This window comes from Meleagris gallopavo, chromosome 3 (assembly GCF_905368555.1).
Source record: "Meleagris gallopavo chromosome 3, MGAL_WU_HG_1.1, whole genome shotgun sequence".
Taxonomy (NCBI): Eukaryota; Metazoa; Chordata; class Aves; order Galliformes; family Phasianidae; genus Meleagris; species Meleagris gallopavo.
The window spans coordinates 48,934,510-48,957,253 of record NC_139406.1 but is presented as its reverse complement, the minus strand read 5'-3'; the positions used below and the strand labels follow the sequence as shown (position 1 = coordinate 48,957,253).

The window sequence follows — 22,744 nt, the reverse complement described above, 5'->3', positions numbered from 1 at the left end:
TCACACTACTTTGGAATACATTTCATGATGAAGACAAACTATTCATATTTTTTAAAATTACACTTTATTTATTGAGGAATTTAGTACCTGATATTTCCAGTGTTCTGCAACTAAATAACCCTTCATAGCCTGGAAACTGCATACTGGAAGATTACCTCCATGCTGTCTCAGCTACACCAGCACACAGACTACAGGCAAGTCATTAATATCAGTAATTTTCTTTGCTCATGCAGCAAACCAATCACTGTCTAAGGAAAATTATCCATTTATCAAAACCTCTTGCAAAAGATTTATAATAGAGATGGATGGAAGGGGACAAATGAAATATAATATTTGCTTTTAATTGTTTCTCAATTTGAATTATTTGCCAATTGAATTCAGTAGGGATTTGCTCAGGTGTGGAGCTGAGTTGGTGTCTGTCCTTTATGTCATATGTGGAAGTCAGCAGGACTTGTTAGACCAGCATTTTTTAGAGTGCAGATTACAGTTTCACTGGGATTCACAAAGTGATCAAGAGGGGGCTGTGAAATTGTAGAGTTGCTCTGGCCGCTACACACATCTTCCCCTGGGCTGGCAGAGACGAGTTTTCTCACTTGTGGAATAAGAGCAGCACAAACTTGGTGACTGAAACTACAAATGAGATAACACCAGATGACCCAAATAATCATACCTTCCTGAAGGCTGGGAAAGGCCACTGAGATCATCCAGTCTAACCATCGACCCATCACCACCATGCCCACTGATCATGTCCCTCAGTGCCAATCTACACATTTCTTGAACACCTCCAATGGTGTTCAAGATGGTGGACAATGACTCCACCATCTCTCTGAACAGTCTGTTCCAATGCCTTTCAACTCTTTTGGAGAAGAAATTTTTGTTCATATCCAATCTGAACCTCCTCTGGTGCAGCTTAAGGCCATTACCTCTCATCCTATCAATAGTTACCTGGGAGAAGAGGCTGACACCTTCCTCAATGCAACATCTTCTCATGTAGTTTTAGAGAGTGATAAGGTCTCCCCCTAGCCTCCTCTTCACTGGCTCCATCCATGATCATAGATTCATTCCCCTTATCTTCTCTCCCATCATAGACAGGCCATTATACATCTCGCCTTCATTCTGCAATGCTTCTGAATAGGAAATAGTACTCTTCCATGATCTCTCAAAACCGTAGCTGTAAAAAAGTCTTATTTATTGAAGAAAATCCAGAGACGTGCATAAGTGCTTTACACTTCTAAATTCTCTACTGCTTCACCTGAACAGGTATGTAGTCTAATTCCTTTTCCCAGAGAACATGTTCACATTAAAAGTAGTCTCTATATTCCCCTGATGTCTGAACATCATTCATGAAAGAAAGCAATCCTGCTACATGCTTGACAACAAATGTATAAAGTAATTGGATACTTTATGCTAAGTTGGTAAACTGATTCTGAATGCAGTAAAAACTGTTCAAAAGAAATGAAATGGAGAATATATTAACTTTTGAATACTACTGATCCTTATGGAAAATAACAAACATTTCTCACATAGCTATTTATTTATTTATTCTTAATACCATCTGTGAACACAAATATTAGCAATGTTGCAATTGGAGATAATATCTTCTGCAACCAGAATGAAGATAATGTCAACAGTTTACTAAGGAAAGACAGGCAGATGTAATTTTCTTTTCCTGGCCAATTTGAATTGTTGAAAAATGTACACAAACTTCAGGCATACACATTTCTCTGAAGAACATATTTCACCAAAGCCTTACCTTTGGATTACTCTTCCAGAAGAAACTAATGACAAACCTTTGCTATTTACAGCAGTCATTCTCTACAGATATAGCTGAACATCAGCCTTTTTTTTTTTTTTTTTTTTTTACCTTCTAACAAGAGCCTGATCTCAATATTGCAAACTTTTTGGGACATAATATTTTCATAAAAGCCATTCGAAATTTATCATGACAGAGAGGGTAGAGGAATGGGTTCAGAGAAGAATTGATCCACAAAAGCCAAAAGGTAATTTGATATAGAATTGGATGGACACATTTTCCTTGGCAGGCTCCACGAATAATCATTAGTAATGTATATGGGGCCCAGCAAATGGCAAAGACACACACAATTACAGCAAGTGACTTTGCAATTTTCTTGTCATGATGCAGTTTTGACCTGGCCCTTGCACAAACAGAAAAATCATTTTCTGGGGTCACAGAGTTGGCTCTGGATGGAGATGAGCTTTCAGGTACCAAAGACTCTTTCTTCATTCTCATGGAGGAAGAAGCACTGTCCTCTGTTTCTGACAAAGAGGGTCCTCGCCTCAGCAAAAAACAAAACCTCCAGGACACACTGCTGCTCCCTGGAGACTCGCTGTATTGAATGCTGCCGCGCCGCTGGCGTCTCTGGATGTTGTGGAAGATGCTCACGTTGAAGTAAGTAACTGAGATCAGGGGCACAAAGAACTCCAGGGTGGACGCACACAGGAGGAAGTACCAGTTGTTGAAGAACTCGGCATAGCACTGCCCCTCCCCTACCACGCTGCAGCCAGATATGTACTCCCAAAGGAGAACTGCTGGAGAGTAGAGCAGGAAGGCAAAGACCCAGATGGCCACCATCTTGACAACAGGGTTGGACATCATTCCCTGCTGGGCTCTGTAAGATACCTGTGAGGTAAAAAAAAAAGAAACATGTTGCACACGTAGAGGCAAAAAAACAAAGAGAAGTAGCCTGAGAGGAGCTTAGCATAGCATTTGCTAACTTGGAGTTGCAGCTTCAGTGATCACATGAAGCTCACTCGGGTAAGCTTAATTTATTGATGTTGACATAACGTGGGGACATCTACGTATCAGTAACAAGTATTAGGGTCCTGGTTCAGGCAAGAAAACACAATCTTCCATCTGTGTTAGAAGTACTTTGCAATTTGGTACGCCTTGTTTGAGACATCTGCAGCCTGAATTGGCTGACTAATTAGTGTTTTATAGTTGCTCAGAGAATGATTCCCATTCACTGACAACTGCACTGGTTTTTGCAGCACTTTATAAGCACGTTATGCTGTATATATGCTTTTACATTTCCTGTGTAAATTTTTCTTATTAAAAAAATGTTTTGAGTTTGATTTTCCAGATTTTTTTAATTAAAACAACATTAAGTAACAGAAAATTTAAAAAAATAATAAAGTCAAGTATAATAAGTTGAAGTAACTATAATTAACAAAAATAAAACTGAAATTTTATGGTATGGCATTATATTTGCATTTTCATAGGTCAGCAAAGAGCTGAGACCCCTAGCTCAGCCCCACATTTCTCTGCCATTTCAGCAAGCAGAGTGAGTAGTGAGAACTGCTGACCTCCATCCTTAGCATGAACAAAGACATAAAGCACATATAAGGTGCATTGTGTGCACTGCAGAAAGCAAAGACATAGAGTGCATCTATTCTGCTTCAGGCACTGAGAGGAGGTTTTGTCTCATACCCACAGGCAGTCTCTGCAGTCTGTCCTGAGTCTCACTCTCTGCCTCAGTTGCTCTTGCCCACAGTGCTCTCCAGCATCATTAGGAGACAACTCTACTAATGGCCTAGACGTAATCCCCAGCATCCTTTACTTCCCTGCCCTAGCCTTTCCCTCCCACACTGACTTATTTCATATTTCCTTCTCCCGTGGTCCCTTTTTTCCCAGCTTCCTGCCTTACCCTCAGCCTACACTCCTTAAAGCGGCACACAATAGCACAACAACTTGCAGCAGAACTTGTGAGAAAAGACATATTTTCCAGCCGTGGGCTGGAACTACCTCCACATGCCAGTATATGTTCTGAAGGCTACTATCTTGATTAATCCAAGTCCTGTATTCACCAATATGGCAACATGCACAATACTAGTATCAAGATACAGCCCTGCCAAATCCCACCATCTTGTCACAAAACTCAGAGAGATTATAAATAGGATACTTACAGCTTTAGTAACTGAGAGGAAACGGTCATAGCTAATTATAACAATGTTAAATACTGAAGCTGAACACATGAGATAATCCATAAGGAGCCAGAGCTTGCAGATGCCTCTTCCAAAGTGCCAAATCCCTGTCAGGGCATAGGGGATGTAGAGAGGGATGCAAAATGCACCTACAGAAAGCAACCACAGAGACACCATGAAGTTGTTACAGATTGCAAACAGTACTCCTGGAAGCAGAGACAGTATTCTGGCATTTGGTGTTAAAAAAAGCATACTATTAAGGTGAATACATAAGTTATATAAAGAAATTCTTACATTATCATGAAATCTAATGAAAAGATTCAGATCTTATTGTATGCTGACTGTTAGGGATAAGGTCAAGGCACATCAGCAACCAAGGATCTGCTGAAGAAGAAAATTGCAACCTAACCAACTTCACAGTCTCTAAAGATATATAATCAGTGCTGCATCTTGTATGCACTGTGGTTATGCTCCAAAATGTAACCTTCTTGCTCTATATCTTATCTTTCATCTGTTTGAGTTTTCTGTCAAAATACATCTACAAACATTGCCAACATAGCTTATTAATATAAGATTAGTTAACACTTGTGTACTAGAGACAGTACATTGGAGAGTCTGCATAGTGTCTGGAAACTTACTAATGATAGAGCAGACACAGTAGAGATATGAAAGTCTATTCCATTTTTAAGGGGTGTTTTAAGTCACAACACTTCTGCAGCTAAGATTAACTACAAAAATGTTTTTTGTTTTACTACATTTACCTTTTGTCCAGAAGTCTTTCTACTGAAGTACTTGGAAACATGACACTATGTCAAGAACGGGTTAATACAGAAAATAATCGGGAGCAACAGTCTGTTGGTGGAACGATCCATCTGATCCATAGTCTACACTGAGCTCCATCAGTGGAAAGAGAGCTCATTGCTCACTACATCTACCAGGAAGGATGTTGCAGCAAGTGGAGTGTCTTTTCTTAGGAAACAAGTGATAGGACTCAAGAAAACAGCCTCATGTTTAGACAAGAGAGGTTAAGATGAGACATTAAGAAGAATTTCTTCACAGAGAGGAAGGTCAAGCATTGGAACGGACTGCCCAGGGAAGTGGTGATATTCCCATCCCTTGAGATGGGGATCCTTAAGAGACGTGGTCATGGCAGTAAGGGACATGGAGTTTGGTGGAGGGACATAGTAGGTCAAGATGGCAGACAGATTTGATCCTGAAGGTCTTTTCCAATCTAAATGTTTCTATGATTCCATGATCCTAAATCATTTTCATGTTTTATTTTTAAGCCAGCCACTTATTTATTTTACGACTAATATTCTTTCAAAATTATAGTGCAATATCTAATTCTACTTGTCTACATTCCTGAAAAAGCTGATCCATCAGAGATAAATACAAAGCCATACACAGCCTCATGATCCATTTTCAACTTTACAGATTTTTCTTTTTTAATATGTCCCTCAAGATCTTAGAATTTACTGAACATGTTCAGGATGATGTGCTAATGGCTTGTCTTAACAAACATCTCAAATATAAGCAGTATCAATTTTGCACAAAACCCTCATTTTTCAAAGCTGTTGATGACAGCTACTGCACTCATCAACTTCAGTGGATCAAACAATGTTTGACACCATGTCAAAAAATGATTACTGTTTTGTTTTTTTTTCCTGTAGATATCAATATAGATTAAAGAATCAGGCTTTAAGAGTTTATACTTGAAACTATTTTCAATTTTGCTAATTAGAGGATGCAAACAACATTAGTTATACTGCCTGAAAAGATTCCATACTTTTAAGAAATTTAAAAATATTATAGCAGTTTTAAAAAACAGAACCTTTTCTGACTGATCCCGGAGACGAAGTCCTGGATTTAGATGGTTTCTTGGCCAGCAAAATACTGACAACAACCATTTTCTGACAGCTGACTTGAGACTCCTCAAGGCGCCAGCCACAAACAAGAGCAAGTGAGGATGGGAGGTATTTAAACCTCTTGACTAAATTGCAAGATACAAAGACAAACAAAATTTGAAGATGTGAGCAATGAAATGATAGCTCCAGCAATTTGTCTGCCTGAAGTAGGAAAACAAAGGCTTCAATTCCTCTCGTTTCTGCCCCATGGGGAGGGCCCTGGAATTAAGGGCCACTTTTAATAAATGGCATAAGTGAAGAAACACCCTAATGGCTAGCCTAGTACATTTCACTACTCAGCACTGACAAAGGAACAGCACTTTGGGGGGTGGTATTGCCAGAAGTGGAGTATGTTGCTGAGTGTTATTTCCCTCTTCAAGAGCCAGTGAGTACTGGTCTCTTTGACAGTCTCAAAGGGAAAGAACTTATGTGCAGAAATGCCTCCTTGCTAGCCTCAAGTCAAGATGATGCCAGAAGATTTTATCATGCTTCTCAACATAGAATCACTTCCTTTACTCCTAAGACAAAGTTTTAAAAATTTAGAGCTCTGTGCTGAAGATACTACATTGAAAGAGCCAGGCAGACCTCAGTAAAACACCAACAACCTTCTAAAAAATAAACATTCAGCAACTCAGATCTTACTTAAAAACCTGACTTTTTCTGTCTGACGGAAGATCTACCACTGGATCATGGGTTTTGTTCAGTCTTCTCCTCTGTTTTAATGGTCTGATCCCTGCAGGTGCACTGCACAAAGCATTCATGTCCACTGCCTCTTTCCCAGTGTCACTCACTGACTGAATCCACTGCAGTTCAGGGACTGGTGCATAGACACTATGGGACAAGGGGGCTAATAAGGAAAACAGATGGAAGATGCCAGCAGATTGTTGCATTTCTTGTAGTGTAATACACTCACAGGCCATTTAATACTGCATTGAGAAGTAACTCATTTACTTTGATGTACCAGAGATAGCTATGTAAGAAAGCAGTTGCTCTGATAAATATGAAGATGTCATGATGGTGGGTAATGAATAGTTTTACACAAGGAGCAAAAGTAAATCAGAAACTCTAGCAAAGCTCCTCTTTCAGTCAATCAGTATTCATGTACAGTAGTTACTCCTCTTTTTTTGAAGAGACATTAAAAGCATTTACAATAAAAAAGAATGCATTATGTATCTTATTATGATGCATTTCGAGACACAATAGGCTGCTGAAACACTTAACGCAGTTTTCATCATCACTTGCCCTTCCCCATACCACACAGCTGGGAAATATTTCTCCAAGAAGAAATCACCCACCTACAGAAGACACCCTGCTCCCCCTAAGAGTACTGGAAAGCAGACATTGCATGCTTCCCATTGCAACTTACCCACTGCAAAGTCAGAAATGGCAAGGTTGAGAAAGAAATAGTTACTCCGATGCCTGAGATTTCTGTCCAAGATGAAAGCCAGGATCACCAGGACATTTCCGAGGATCGTGACCAGAGCCAGCAGCACCATGAGCAGAGCCAGGAGCACCGACACACCCAGGGAAAACTGAGGGGTTGATGGCTGTGAGGACAACGTCCCATTACAGGGTCCCATCATGCATGGAGTTTCAGCAGAAGAAACTTGGGAAGAAACTTGCAAATGTCAGATTTATCCTGAAGATTGAGAAAAGCCTATCAACAGGATAGGCTAAAGACTGAGACACCAAAAAACTTAACTGTATCAAAATAACAGATTACAAAATTTCAAAAACTGGAATCGTCAGTGTTCGTCTGAATGCACCTGAAAAAAAAATCCGCAAAAAAGACACCTAATAAGTAAATGTACACTGCAAGACAATTTGTCTCTTTCCTGAAGGCTGATCCTTATCTTTTTGAGGTCAGAAAAGCTGGTCTGAAAACTCTTTTCAAAGTCAGGCAGTTTGCATATTAGCATTATGCAAGCAGATTTTACACTGAATTCTGCTAAAGCTAAAAACAGAACTCTTTTCACTTCCCCAGTGGTCAACAGAATTTCTATAATCACAGTTCTATTTGTCTTACTGTAAAATGTAAGCACCATTATTCTTGTTGCTATAGCACTTACTATACTACATAGTTAAAAACAGAGATACGCATTTTTTTAAGCCGAGGATTACAGAGCATCTAAAATTCATGTGTACATTACAGAAGTGTTACCTTTTGAATTCACTCGAAGCAAGAAACCATGGGCATAGCAAGGCAAACACCTAGCCTTTGGAGGTCCTTGTAAGCATGGTCCATGTAATCTTTCACTTTGTAAGATATTCCAGGAAAGAGCCGCTGCCCTTAGTCCTTCGGAAGCCTAAGAAGGCATAGTCATTCTTCATTCTTCATGGTAATTTCACCTATTTTGGTAAGAGTGACACAGAAGTCAGCAGGTGGCTGTGACTCATGTCTCTGGGTCACCAGCCCCATAGTGCTGCAGCATGCTCTGAACAAGTTTTTAGGCTGTGGTTGTAGTGCTAGATGCTTAGCAAGAAGTAGGGCACAAAAGATGGAAAGAAAGCACTAAGATACTTTGGTGCAGTGCTCTGATCATATCTTGGGAAAAAAAAAATATTTTATAGAGAATTAAAGCAAAAGGTGTAGTGCAACAGGAGTAGAATGCACCTCGGGAATGATAAAATACAGCAAATGGACACTTGCTTCAAGTGCATGCACAGCCTGGGAATTGCACAGGAGGATTTAAACCTGCCTGAACAGTCACAAAGCCACCAGAAGACAGTGAAGGAACTTAAAATCCTGCTTGACGATGTAAGCATGGTATTAGAGAAACTAAAGCTTACCTGGAGTTGATGCTTGTAAAGGACATCAAAGACGACTCAAGGAGCTTACACCAACAGCCTCCACCTCTACATTAGTAGTAAAAAGCTGAACAAGAAAAGCGTGGGCTCATTGCTGAATGGGGCTGATGATCTAGTGATAGCAGATGTGGGTAAGGCCGAGGTTATCATCGCCTTCTTTGCTTCAGTCTGTACTAACTGCATCTTTCCCACCCCTCTGCTTAGTGAGCAAGTTCAAGGAGGAAATCTGGCAAATAGGAGGATTGAGTCAGGTTTTATTTGGGAGGACTTGACCCATAAGAATCCATGGAACCCAATGGACTTAACTCAAGAGAACTGAGAGAACCAGCTACCATCCTTGCAAGACTACTTCCCACCCTTTTTGAAAGGTCTTAGAGTTCCAGGAAGGTTTCTGATCACCAAAGAAATGCACAAGTTTCACCCATCTTCAAAAGATGCCATAGAGTCACTGGAAAAATAACATGGCATGTCCCCTTGGATGGTATTTCTCATCATTTGAAGAAGGAAAACATGACTGAGTATTGTCACTAAGGCTAGGTCATGCCTGAGCAACATGGTTGTCTTCTATAATGGATTTGCAGATAAAAGGAGAATAGTCAATTGTTCCAAAAATTAGGGAAGAAAGCAAATTAAATTTTAAAGTTTTATCATAGCTCTTCACAGGGATGAGGGAAAAAAATCTATGTGGACTATCCTTTTTCCATGTGAAGCAAAACCACGGTCTAGCATAGAGGACACAGGCATTAGGAGAATCATTAAAGAGTTTTCTAAGAAATAAACAAACAAACAAACAAAGATAACACCATTCCTTCCAACGTGTATGTTTTATTTGATTTTTAAAATTTCAGAGGGCAAATTTAGAAAAATGCTTTTGCGGGGGTGGAGTTGGACCTCACAGAATCATTGGCCTACCATCACTGTCTACAATAGCTACCGAACATCTCCACAGACAGAAAAAATGCAATGCTATTAAATGATGAAACAGATAACTGGATAGTGAAACTTTGCTCAGAAAAGCAAACTTGGCAAGGAAAGTACCTTCTTGTCAGTGCATGAAAGGCATGCCCAAAAACAAATACTGAACAAGCGTACTAGCGGAAGCCTGAAAAGCGTCTATTGGGGAGAGGAAGACTTAGGATGAGACTTGGACTAAGACAGCTTTAATGCTGAGAATAGTAACAGTGTTTGGCTTCATTTGGGAGCAGTAGAGCACTTAGAAACACACAGCAAACTCTGCAAATGTACAGGAGCTGAGTGAACACTGTATATCAAAAACACTGATCTCTAGTGATTTCAGTTCTCTACGTGGTTTCAAAATTACTCCACGCTGTACTCCCTGAAAAAACTCTTCTTTATCAATGCTGCAGAGTTTTTACCATTTTACCTAGTTGATAATTGAGTAGGCTATTTTTCCAAAGTAATCAACCCATTTAGTTATGAAATGCAACAGATTTTCTTACACAGATTTATTTATTTATTTATTTATTTATTTATTTATTTATTTATTTATTATTTTTTATTTATTTTTACTGGAAGCATAAGAGAAAAGCAGGTAATTTAAGTCTTTCCCAATTTGGGCCTGCCTACAGCTTCTCTGTTGAGCAGATGTCCATTTAGTAGACACTAGCTATTCTATAAATGTTTCAAGCATGTACATGCAGGTGGGTTTCATTTTGTTTCGTTTTTTTTCAAGCCTTACAGAAAAGTAAACCCCACAAAAATCTGTACCAGCACCTTAAGTCACAACAGTGAAAGCAGCTGTGCTGAATCAATGACCTCTTGAAATTTATCTCCTTGCAGCCAGGCTTATAATGCATATTTCTACTTATGTAAGGCAAGGAAGCAAGAATAAGCTGTGAAATGCTAACACCTGCCATTACAAAAAATGGCAAGAGAAATCTCCAGCTCCAGGACTCTAAGCAGAATGAGATTTTAGCTCCTCAAAACCAGTAACTTCTGTGCTACCATTAAGCTGTTTGTATGGACTTGGGCTGTGCTCACGAAAGGGTCCTCTGGTTTAACAACACTTCTATAGCCCATTTCAAATTTGATATTTATTCCAAAAGAAAACTACTTAAATCTTTGTTATTCTCTGCATTATTCTCTGTTAGATTTCTATTTCTGTACTTTCTACATACAAAAGTATAGGTGACCCTCTCTACTCTGCTCTCATGAGGCCCCATCTGGAGTACTGCATCCAGGTCCAGGGCCCCCAGTACAGGAGAGATGCGAAGCTGTTGGAGAGGGTCCAAAGGAGGGCCACAAAAATGATTAGAGGGCTGGAGCATCTCCCCTGAGAAGAAAGGATGAGGAAGCTGGGCTTGTTCAGCCTGGAGAAGGCTGCAAGGAGACCTCATTGCAGCCTTCCAGTATTTGTAAGGGAATTATAAAAAGGAGGAGAATCAACATTTTACAAGGGTAGACAGTGATAGGACAAGGGAGAATGGTTTTAAGCTCAAAGGAGGAAAGCTTTAGATTAGATGTCAGAGGGAAGTTCCTTACAGAGTGGCAAGGTGCTAGAACAGGCTGCCCAGAGAGGCTGTGGACTCTCCATACCCGGAGATGTTCAAGACCAGGTTTTATGGGGCCATGGGCAGCCTGGTCTAGTACCAGAGCTGGAGACTGGTGGCTCTGCCTGTGGCAGGAGGGGTGGAAGCTGATTATCCTTGGGGTCCCTTCCAACCCAAGCCATTCTATGATTCTGTAATGTGCATATATACATTAAAATAGAGGAAACAAATACAAACAATAACACTCATCCATCCATAAAAACCTTCAGGAAAACTTGCAACACTCAACAAAAGGTAAGAAAATCTGACATCTGGAATGGATTATAATCAGGCTCCATTGCATTACTCAGTCTTTTTAGCACTGCATATTCACTCCCGTTTTATTAATAGCTATTTAAGACACCTGTCTATCAGCTTTCAGACAGACTTTAGTGAACCTCTTTCTCAAGAAGTGAATATGGCCTCTGCTCAGTTATAGAAAAAACCCAGCTTGATGCTGGTTCAGTGGCAGAGAAAATACACAAAATATCACAGCAAAGGCTGTGATATGGCACAAAGAAATGATTTAGTTTAAACATCACTCTGCCAGCTTGAATTTGTTCCAGCCATTTAGATGGAATATCTTTGCACTTGCAAAGCTTTACACACAGGAGGGTGTTGTCTGTTCTCACAGAGACAGCCAAAAAACTCAAATGCAGCATGAACTTTGTACTACTTGCTCTGCTCATTCAACAGGAATGTGATCACATGCCAAAGCTTGGCCTATCTTCTAAGTAATCAAAGAGTGCATGAATCTGGCACTGAAGATGATTTAAGCACAACCAAAGAGGCAGCCACTACCAGGAGAAAATTTAGGACTGGTAAAGAGAACAACTGTTTATGTCTGTGATTATTTTGATAAACAGTCTCAAAATTTCATTACCATGGAAACATCTGTTTTCTAAAAATGACTCAGTTACTAACGCACACTAATTGTGTCCTACAGCACCAAGAAGGGACCACATTATAATTAAAAGGAAAGAGATGTTGGATTAGGCAGTCTGTACAATTGAATAATACTCGTCACTGTAATCATAGTGACTACAGAGCACTATGTTGCCTTCATAACACTTTTTAAAAGGAAATGTTACTGCTCCTGTGTGGGTTTTACAGGACATTTCAAAACTGTAGCACATCTTTCTCCCATGATATCTTGAGGACTACAAATTGTACATAAAATTTTAACTCAGCACATACAAAAAGAGGTATACCCTCTCCAATGAACATATACAGAGATATCTACAGAAGAGTTCTTCCATAATACCAAAAAGATGCACTTCAAGCCCATAAGTCAAGAAGAGCATCCTGTAAAACTTTGTTATTAATTTCATTCCAGACAGTGTTTAATCTTGAATGAGCCAGCATAAACAAAAAAAATTCTGAAAATCAGCAAAATAAGAACAAGTACATGCCTCTGCCTATTCTTAACTAATTATCAAATAAATGTTTTTCTCTAATTCTATTGAAGAAATGTGAAAAAAAGGCAGTAAGAGACAAATGTTACTTCTGACTCTTTTACTTTAATGCTCTAAACAGAAGGTGTATCATTTGATCTCAACGCTGCCAACTTTTGGGGACATAATATTTTCATAAAAGCCATTCGAAATCTCATATGACAGAGTGGGTAAAGAAATGGGTTCAGAGAGGAATTGATCCACAAAAGCCAAAAGGTAATTTCATACAGGATTGGATGGACACATTTTCCTTGGCAGGCTCCACGAATAATCATTAGTAATGTATATGGGGCCCAGCAAATGGCAAAGACACACACAATTATGGCAAGAGACTTTGCAATCTTCTTGTCTCTTTGCAGTCTTGACCGAGAATTTGCACGGAAAGATGCAGAGAAGTCCCTTTTGACAGCCATAGGACTCGTTGTTATTGGAGATGTACAGTTAGATGCCAGTGATGGTCTTGATGACCTCATTACTGATGAAACACTGTCCTCCATTTCTGACAAAGAGGATCCTCGCCTCAGCAAAAAACAAAACCTCCAGGACACACTGCTGCTCCCTGGAGACTCGCTGTATTGAATGCTGCCGCGCCGCTGGCGTCTCTGGATGTTGTGGAAGATGCTCACGTTGAAGTAAGTAACTGAGATCAGGGGCACAAAGAACTCCAGGGTGGACGCACACAGGAGGAAGTACCAGTTGTTGAAGAACTCGGCATAGCACTGCCCCTCCCCTACCACGCTGCAACCGGACATGTACTCCCAAAGGAGAACTGCTGGAGAGTAGAGCAGGAAGGCAAGAATCCAGATGGCCACCATCTTGACAACAGGGTTGGACATCATTCCCTGCTGGGCTCTGTAAGATACCTGTGAGAAAAGTACCTGCCACTTATTAAGGTAACTTGTTGGCACAAAATAATATTAAAAAAAAAAAAAAAAGGAATCATGCCAAATACAGTATTTGTTCTTCAGATTCCTTGATGCCTAGAGCAACCTCTCTTTTCCAAGGCCCCAAAAAATGCTATTAATCTTGCTCATCAAATACTGTAGTTCTGCAATTTATTTTAATACTTCAGGATTGGAAATGTGTAGAAGTTATGATGGCCTAGCTGCTGCCCTAGGTGTAAAAGAACATGGCTTGGTTTCATCATGATCGCAGTAAGGTAGAAATGAGGAATCATTTTATGATTCATCAAATTCTCATGCTCACAGGACAGTGAAAGCAGCTGTGGCTGCGCAGGCAAAAGCAGAAGCTTTTTGTATTAGACAGGTTGCAATGAGAAACTGCAAATACCAGACAATATAATTATTTCCTCTTGCCATAAAAGAAAAATCTGTCCCCAACACATGTTTTGATATGGCTTCATATTGAAACATTCCATTTTAACACTCACTTTACCTTGTAAACATCTTGTTGCATTGCTACAAAAGTTGATGTTTTGATGTCTACTCAGACTGCATTAATTTATCTTACAATCTATCTGTAAAAATCTATCTTTAAAAAAATGTTAGGAGTTAAAATTATAGCATTCAAAGTTAAGATCTATCAAAGTTAAACCTATCCTTGTAACATTTCAGACAAACATTCTTGCTCTTGGAACTCTGAATCTTTCGACTCTCAAGATTATCAGCCAATAGAAACTGGACGACTGTATATAAGACATACTGTTAGACATTTGTCATCCCAGGCTTTACTGAGATTCAGAACTATCTTCCTCATCAACTTCCTCTAGCACCTGCACGTTATACAAATATTCATGAATATTGTCTTCATTAATTTTCATATTAGGCCTTAGGGGCATCATTGTCCCAATTTTATCAGTGAATAGCAGAGTAATGTCACAGTTTTACAGGCATCATTTCAGAATCTCAGTTTTCAACCTCTGGGCCTGATGTTTCAGACTCCCTTACACCTTAAAGCACCAGTTCAGAGCACAGCCCCGATTCACTTCATCCGCAGTAGCAAATTTGCAGCCCTCTGCAAGACCACAGGCATCCCAGTTTAGTAGGCAGATAACAGGAAGCTCAGCATAACATCACAAAAATTGAGTGAAATGAGTGGACCTGACCACATGTCAGCAGCAGAGGTGGATCCTGAGCTGATGAGGAAGCATGGCCTCTTTTGAACAAAAGGTTACACATTCTTGGACTCACTCCATTCTAATTCCTCAGGGGAGAAAAACAGAAGGTGATTATATATGAAAAGACCATCAACAGTTCTTAAGATCACGGGGTCTGGCTAAGTTGCAGAAGACTTTATAATTTACTTTTTTCACATTCTGAGCTCTGCAACTTCGTTAATATATTTCAATATTGCAATTTGTTAAACACAAGGATTTGCGTATTTTTTTCTTAAAAGAAAAACAAACAACAAAATACCAACCAACCCTAAAACCAGAACACCAAAGAAGAGAGATATGAAACTGTATCAGCACTTCCCAAACAAGAACCAACTGATCTTACACACAGCTCATGTCACTCTAGCTAACAGACTCATCAAAAGCAAAGGAGATCGGTTGTCTTCCATCTGAACACAATACCAAGAGCTCAACAATGATGAAAATTAATATTTAGTAGATATCTTCTGAAGAATGATAGTACTCAAGGAATACCTCTCCCCTCTGCACATTTTGTTCCCTTCTTTTCACTTAGAAGGATTTATTTCCATACAGCTGCTAGTTGGCAGCCCATGTCAGCCTCTTCTGGTGGCAACACAGATCATCATTTGTTCTCCAGTCAGTCCATCCTGTGTCTCTCTCCATATCCCCCTCTCCAAAAAAAAAGGATATCTAGGGTGACCTTTCTGCCATAGTTCCTCACCTATTACAATATACTGAAGCATCAGAGTTTCTCCAGTACAGTAACAGTGCAACAATGAAGGCTGGCTTAGCTTCTAGGGTATTTGTGAATATTGAGTTTTACAAAAATCTCAAAATACATAAAGAAAATAAGAAATGTTCTTACCGCTTTTGTAACTGACACGAAACGGTCATAGCTGATAAGGACAATGTTAAACACTGAAGCAGAACACAAAAGATAGTCCATAAGCAGCCAGAGCTTGCATAGCCCTTTTCCCAGGTGCCAGGTCCCTGTCAGGGCATAGGGGATGTATAGTGGCATGCAGAAGACACCTATGGAAATAAACAAATTGCATATGTCAGACAGCACCTCAGTCAGTGCTATGCAAGCACAGAAACATTTCCATGGTATCTGACAAAAAAAAAAGTGATGCTGGCTGAAATTACCAGGTGGAAGGCCCTGCATTCTCATGCAACCAATGAACACTTCACCACATTCCAGGCACCAGTGACATTCCTACGTTTAAGATATTTAGATTATTTTAGATTTAGTTCTTAATACACTACGCTGCTGTAAAAGGTACTGAAGAGATTCTTGTGAGATTTTTAGGTAAATAGGAACTCTCAATTCCTCTTGTTCTCCCTCTCTACTATGAATCAAAAGATCTCTATATGTTATAGGTCCAGAAGCAAAGAGATGAAGCAGAACTTGTTGAAGTCAAAAGACAGATCGTATATGTTAGAAGAAAAAAAGGACTCTGCAAGAATAAAAATACATTCTTTTAGCAGTTAGGATCCGATAGAAATTTAAGATGATGTAGGCATATCCCAACTCTAAATTGTGTAGCTACAGAACTGAACTACAGATCAGTTTGATGCTTAAATATGCAAAGCTTTTCATCAAATTCAGAATGGAAAACTAAACAAGTGTAATCAAACAAATGCATGGAAATCAGATAATGCCAGGTAAACTGTACTTCTTTCCTCAGCAGAGGCAATTTTATACTTCTCAGCCAGATGCCAGTACTTGTTCAGCGTGGTGCAAGACTGTGAGCAGGACAACAGGACACCATTGACTGGTTTTATAGTCACTGTTGTTTTTTCCTACTGTCACCCATAAGGAACCCCATCTCGCTGTAGGGGAACTGCTGCCATTGACAAAGGCTCAGGGAGAAAGGCTCAGGATTTTCTGCCTGGAAGAAGAGGACTTGAGAGCAAGAGGCAGGAATCCCGGCAGACGACGTGATAGGCTCAAGCTGACATTTGCAGGACTCCCTTAACCCTGCAGTTTGGTTCAGCTGCAATGTTGTGTTTTGACTCAGCAGCACCTATCCAGGTGATAAGACTGCTGAAGTTTCCGTACAAAGCCTAGTGCTGTTTGAGAGTGAGACCAACAGGTGATCATGGGGTGCCTCAAAGATCCTTGAGGTACACCCATACAGAGGCAACAAGAGCTCTGCCGCACAACAAGGCAGTTAGAAGTTGGAAGAAGTCATCATCTTTACATGGGAAGATTCCAACCATTATACAGAATAAAATCAATTTCAGATTTTGTTGTGATGTGACAAGTCAGAATACAGACTTCATGAAAGAGCCACTTGTATCTATAACCATTCATTTACATATACATTTACTGCCAGGGCCATTTAACAGTTCAGATAATTTCAATACATCAGTCTTCAATTACACATTACACTAACCTTTTAACTATATATATTTTTCTCATAAGTTTCAAAATAAACTGTGTTCCTACCTATATAGATATATAATAAGTATCTTGAAAATAGCTTGATTTGCTGTTTTTGTTTACTGATACAAACACATATTCTTAAGAAATGACTCTAGATAGTCCAATGTTCAGCAAAATATTTAAAAATATTATTAATCACTATTTAGTTGCAAACCTTAAGTAATTATCTGATTATTATGCTACAGTATATTGAAAGAGAATATATCAACAACATATGCAAGATGCCCCAGATAACGTATACTGTGTGTGGTTTGATTATTTAGTCTTCAGTTGACTCATAACAGGCAACTCCCATTTTTTATTATTCCCTATTGGTTCACATATAGTAGAGTTTGGGGTTTTTTTTTTTGTTTTTTGTTTTTTTTTTAAGTAAAACAACAATATTAAGCATCTTTTTACATAGATCAACTCTATCCCAACCAAAACCAGGTCAGACCCATTCCCTAAGATAATATATTTCTGTAAAGAAGGAACATTACAAGTATTTAAATGAAAAATGATACAGTATGTATCTTATTATGATGCATTTTGAGACAAATTAGGCTGCTGAAACACTTAACGCAGTTTTCATCATCACTTGCCCTTCCCCATGCCACACAGCTGGGAAATATTTCTCCAAGAAGAGATCACCCACCTATAGAAGACACCCTGCTCCACCTAAGAGTACTGGAAAGCAAACATTGCATGCTTCCCATTGCAACTTACCCACTGCAAAGTCAGAAATGGCAAGGTTGAGAAAGAAATAGTTACTCCGATGCCTGAGATTTCTGTCCAAGATGAAAGCCAGGATCACCAGGACATTTCCGAGGATCGTGACCATAGCCAGCAGCACCATGAGCAGAGCCAGGAGCACTGACACGCCCAAGGAAAACTGAGGGGTTGATGGCTGTGGGGACAACGTCCCATTACAGGGTCCCGTCATGCATGGAGTTCCGGCTGTGCTGTTGTGATTCTTGAGCATCCAGGTCAGTTCAGTCCATGAAGAAACTTCCATTGTCCAGAAGTCTGAGATTCATAACAGTTGAGATGAAAAGGATAATAGGTATCCAAAAAATGAGACAAGAGGAAAAAATTGAGAGGTTCTGATAATAGGTAAATAATTTTCATAAGATTTTTAAAATTGTAACAAATAATAACACATCTGTAACCACATGCATCTGTAGAAGAGTTACCAGAATGAGATATGCAGTACTTGAAAGCTCATATTTTAAAATGTAAGTTCTTGTTTATGCAACATGATGCTTATCTTCCGAGGTCATGAGGGCTGGTGAAAGATTCTCTTTCCTCTCCCTCATTTTCCTCTTCCTCAATTTCCTCTCAGAAACATTTTGCTCATTACCGTTACAGACCTCAACTATTTCAGGAAAATATTTCTTAATCTCAGGTTCATACCCTTATGAAAATTTGATTTATATTCCACTTCTAATTTCATCCTAATGTCATTGTATTTTAACAAGTTTGTGGTATGTTTTTGCTGACCAAAGGCGTGGTTCACTTTGCTGTTGCAGTTGTTCTTCCTCCTCTTCTGAAAGCCGGTATCCTGTATATAAGCATACGCACAGTCCCTTACCAGACCAGCTAACCGGTAACGGTCCAATGCTCAGAAATCAATTTCAAAACAACCTGTAGCAGCCTGAGTGACACACGTTGCTACTACCCCAGAATTCAGAGCAGAAATGGTGACTGTGAACAGTGTAAAAATAGGACTGGCTGGAAGGCCGGGCCCAGACAATGGTAGTGAATGGAGCTAAATCCAGCTGGCAACTGGTCACGAGTGGTGTTTCCCAGGGGTCGGTGCTGGGGCCTGTCTTCTTCAATACCTTTATTGATGACCTGGTTGAGGGCACTGAGTGCACCCTCAGTAAGTTTGCAGATGACACCAAGTTGGCAGGAAGTGTGGATCTGCCTGGGGGTAGCAATGCCCTACAGAGGGATCTGGACAGGCTGAATCGCTGTGCTGAAGCCAGTGGGATGAGTTTCAACAGGGCCAAATGCCAGGTCCTGCACTTTGGCCACAACAACCCCACACAACGCTACAGGCTTGGGGTGGAGTGTCTGGAAGACTGCGTAGAGGAAATGGACCTGAGGGTATTGATTGATGCTCGGCTGAACATGAGCCAGCAGTGCACTCGGGTGGCCAAGAAGGCCAATGGCATCCTGGCTTGCATCAGGAACGGTGTTGCCAGCTGGAACAGGGAAGTGATTGTCCCCCTGTACTCAACTCTGGTGAGGTCGCACCTCCAGTACTGTGTCCAGTTTTGGGCCCCTTGATGCAAAAAAGACATTAAGGCCCTGGAGCAGGTTCAAAGAGGGGCAACAAAGCTGGTGAGGGGTCTGGAGCACAGGCCTTACAAGGAGCAGCTGAAGGAGCTGGGATTGTTCAGGCTGGAGGATGCTCGGGGGAGATGTTATTGCTCTCTATAACTACCTGAAAGGAGGCTGTAGTGAGCTGGGGGTCGGCCTCTTCTCTCGTGTAACTAGTGGTAGAACTAGAGGGAATGGCTTCAACCTGGGCCAGGGGAGATTTAGGCTGGACAATAGGAAATACTACTTTTCTGAAAGAGTGGTCAGGCACTGAAATGGGCTGCACAGGGAGGTGGTGGAGTCACTGACCCTGAAGGTGTTCAAGGAACATTTAGATTTTGTTTTGAGGGATATGATTTAGTGAGAACTGTTGGTGATAGGTGGATGGTTGGACTGGATGTTCTTGTTGGTCTTTTCCAACCTTAGTGATTCTGTGATTAGGCTTCTCCTTCCACACTGGTAGAAGAAATCATGAGTCTTCAGCGCTTAAATTTTGTAGAAGTAATGAAGACACTTGCAGAGAGCTATAAGCAGAACGCAGTTGTAAAAAAAAAAAAAAAAAAAAATCAATCATATTTACTACAGGTTCTAAAAACACTTTAGTGTTTAGACATTTAAATTTGAAAGTGTTGGCCATCATGTCTGTGTTTCTGTTGTGGGAACAAATTCATTAGCATTTGCAAAGCCCTTGTGCTGAATGTTTGAATGGTTAAAGTACGAAAGTACAAAAACTTTGCTATCTGTACATATAACTGCACAGCATGCACATCTAAAATGCTTTTAGCTTAATCTCCTTACCAGGTTACATTGGAAATGTAGAAAACACACTTAAGCTAGTGGTATTCCTGTGTGGAGCCAGATGATGGGCTTGCAGGGCCCTTCCAACTCAGGCTGTTCTGTAGATTTATGCATTAGATTGTAGTTGCTGCCTGTCTTCTACTAGCAGTATCGAGGCTGACATGAAGTCTGATGTCTCAGATATTGAAAGGAAAATTGAGGTCAAATTTAACTCTGTCTCCTGTCTGCCTCAGCAGCCAATAGCCTAAGGAAGAGGATAAGGACACAGCTAAATGTACTGCTGGTGTGCTCCCCGTACCTCTGGTGAATCGTGGCTCAAGGCACTGATACGGTACCAAAAGTGACATTCAACTACTTTACTTTCACTTTGTCTGATAAAATCACTAAGTTTTTGCTCCTGCATGTTGCTGATAAGAAGAGGCATAACAGGGTCTCTGAGCCCTGTAGACCTCTAAAGGAGGGTAACTCCTGTGTGATCTAAGCCAGAGTACAGCAGGGAAATCGCCACGCTTACTGACAAATCACAGATCCTATGCAAACTGTTAGCATATCCCAGTTATACTCACCCTCCCCTTCCTTATACACAACGTGACCAGACCTTTTTCACCAGTTTCACCTCCTTATCATGGGGCAACAGCTCATCCCCATGCATTATAAGTCTCAACCCATGGGAGGAAGCACTGAACACAGAGCAGCTTACTTGCACACAATCAACTTGCTTCACACCTTCATGACTCGGTGCCATAAAATGCATAGTTGGAGGAAAGTATACAAGAGGTTTAATGGAAGTCACACTACATGAGCTTTTGGCAGACTTTTTTTTTTTTTTTTTTTTTTTTTGCATACGTGACTAACTATGATTAAATCAGTTGGGAAAACTTGTCTTGCTAGAAAAATACCTGAAGTGGGTACTGAATAAACTTCTGATTTTCTACTGGGGTCAAGGGGGCATGTGTTCGATGTTAATCCTATAAAAAAGGGATAGGCAATTTCTATTCAAATAGACATGCTAGACAGTAAACAAACAGGCATACATAAATACACCAAAAGGATCCATAAACAAAAGTTATGGCATCCTCTTTCCCTTCTTTCTTCCCCAGGCATTTTACAGTAACACACAGCAAACAGTAAAAGAACCACCCCCAACCATCCCATCACTGAAATGTTTAGACTTTACCAGACCAAGAAATCACAAACAGCTCAAAATTGCTCTGCTGCTGATATAGAGGTCTCCATTTTAAAAAGATGCAGGTGCGAGCTGACCTTTTCATACTTCAGCAAGGAATCATTCTATAATATATGATAGGAAATTTAGATGAAATATTCTGTGCCACCACAACTTCTAGCAGAAATGACAGCTTCTCCATTATTAAACTGTCTTGAATTTATTAATGTTCTTCTCCTTGAACTTTTATAGAGAAATCAACTGGAACTTCTTTACAAGGCACTTTGCCAACAAACTAACGTGATCAGACAAATCAGATAAAAACTTAACCTCTTGTTCCACTCACTTAAGTCTGAGCAACAAAAACAAAATAAGACATTCTGATAACACCTCAGAGGAGACAGGGATCCTGTAATAGTTCATCAGGTTTCAGTTGTACTTCTGATTCATTTCCAGTAAAACAAAGTTCACTGTCAACAGTCCATTATGATAGAATATTTTTCTTTTTCTTTTGTTCTAGCTAATGAACTATTACTAACTATTCCACAATTGGGGAATACATATAAAGCCGACATTTTCCTTAATAAATTTACAGTATTTGACAACAAAATCTCTCTGTTAAAACTGCTGCTTCATTTTAACATTATACATTTTATTAGGACATTATTTTTAACATTAAAGCTATTTCAAGCCTCTTTTGTAACCCCTTTCCCTTGCTGGATCCCATTTGCTAGTTCCTATAAGTTATTCAACAGAATCTGATTTCCTAACAAGTCACATCCTGCACTGAAGAACACTGTGTCCCACACTGCTTTAATTGACTTTTCAAAATGTTCCTTTAGATCCTTATTTATAAATCTTTAACTTGCAGGAAAATATTAAATTCTCATAGTTTACGTTGATAGACGAGATTAAGACATCATTTAGTGGCAGAAGTTCAGAATATCACGATTTAGGATAACACACTCAGCAGGAACATGAAGACTGTGGTACTTAAAGCCCCCCAAGTTAAAGATCTAACTTATCAAACGCAAAGGCTGACCCCAGCCTTGCTACCTGGCACAGGAGGAAGCTGTGCTTTATCTAAAGTTAACCTCATGTCAGCACACTTCAACTGAGTGCAAAAATTCACTCCTTTCCTGCTATCAAAAGCAGTTTTTGCTTTTTCTGCTCAACTGAGCTTCACCACAGAAACCTGCAAAAAATAGTGACACACATCTATCAGAAAAAGCAAACCAGAAAAACCAGAGGCTACAACTTCAAGACCCTACCCTGA

At 39.9% G+C, this 22,744-nt stretch overlaps 2 protein-coding genes across 2 annotated transcripts; both read right to left on the bottom strand.

Annotated features, from left to right (window-relative positions):
• Positions 1-107: 107 nt before the first annotated feature.
• On the bottom strand, positions 108-8,187 carry LOC100540528 (histamine H3 receptor-like). The gene is made up of 4 exons (XM_031552838.2): positions 8,008-8,187; positions 7,213-7,612; positions 3,925-4,091; positions 108-2,641 (listed from the first exon to the last, which is right to left on the bottom strand). The coding sequence occupies exons 2-4, from the start codon at positions 7,427-7,429 to the stop codon at positions 1,868-1,870; spliced, it is 1,158 nt and encodes a 385-aa protein (XP_031408698.1). The 5' UTR covers positions 7,430-7,612; positions 8,008-8,187; the 3' UTR covers positions 108-1,867.
• A 1,282-nt stretch (positions 8,188-9,469) lies between these two features.
• Positions 9,470-18,411, bottom strand: LOC104910295 (histamine H3 receptor-like). The gene is made up of 3 exons (XM_031552837.2): positions 17,907-18,411; positions 15,618-15,784; positions 9,470-13,520 (listed from the first exon to the last, which is right to left on the bottom strand). Exons 1-3 carry the CDS (start codon positions 18,193-18,195, stop codon positions 12,732-12,734), a joined length of 1,245 nt encoding a protein of 414 aa, XP_031408697.1. The 5' UTR covers positions 18,196-18,411; the 3' UTR covers positions 9,470-12,731.
• Between the last annotated feature and the right edge of the window lie 4,333 nt (positions 18,412-22,744).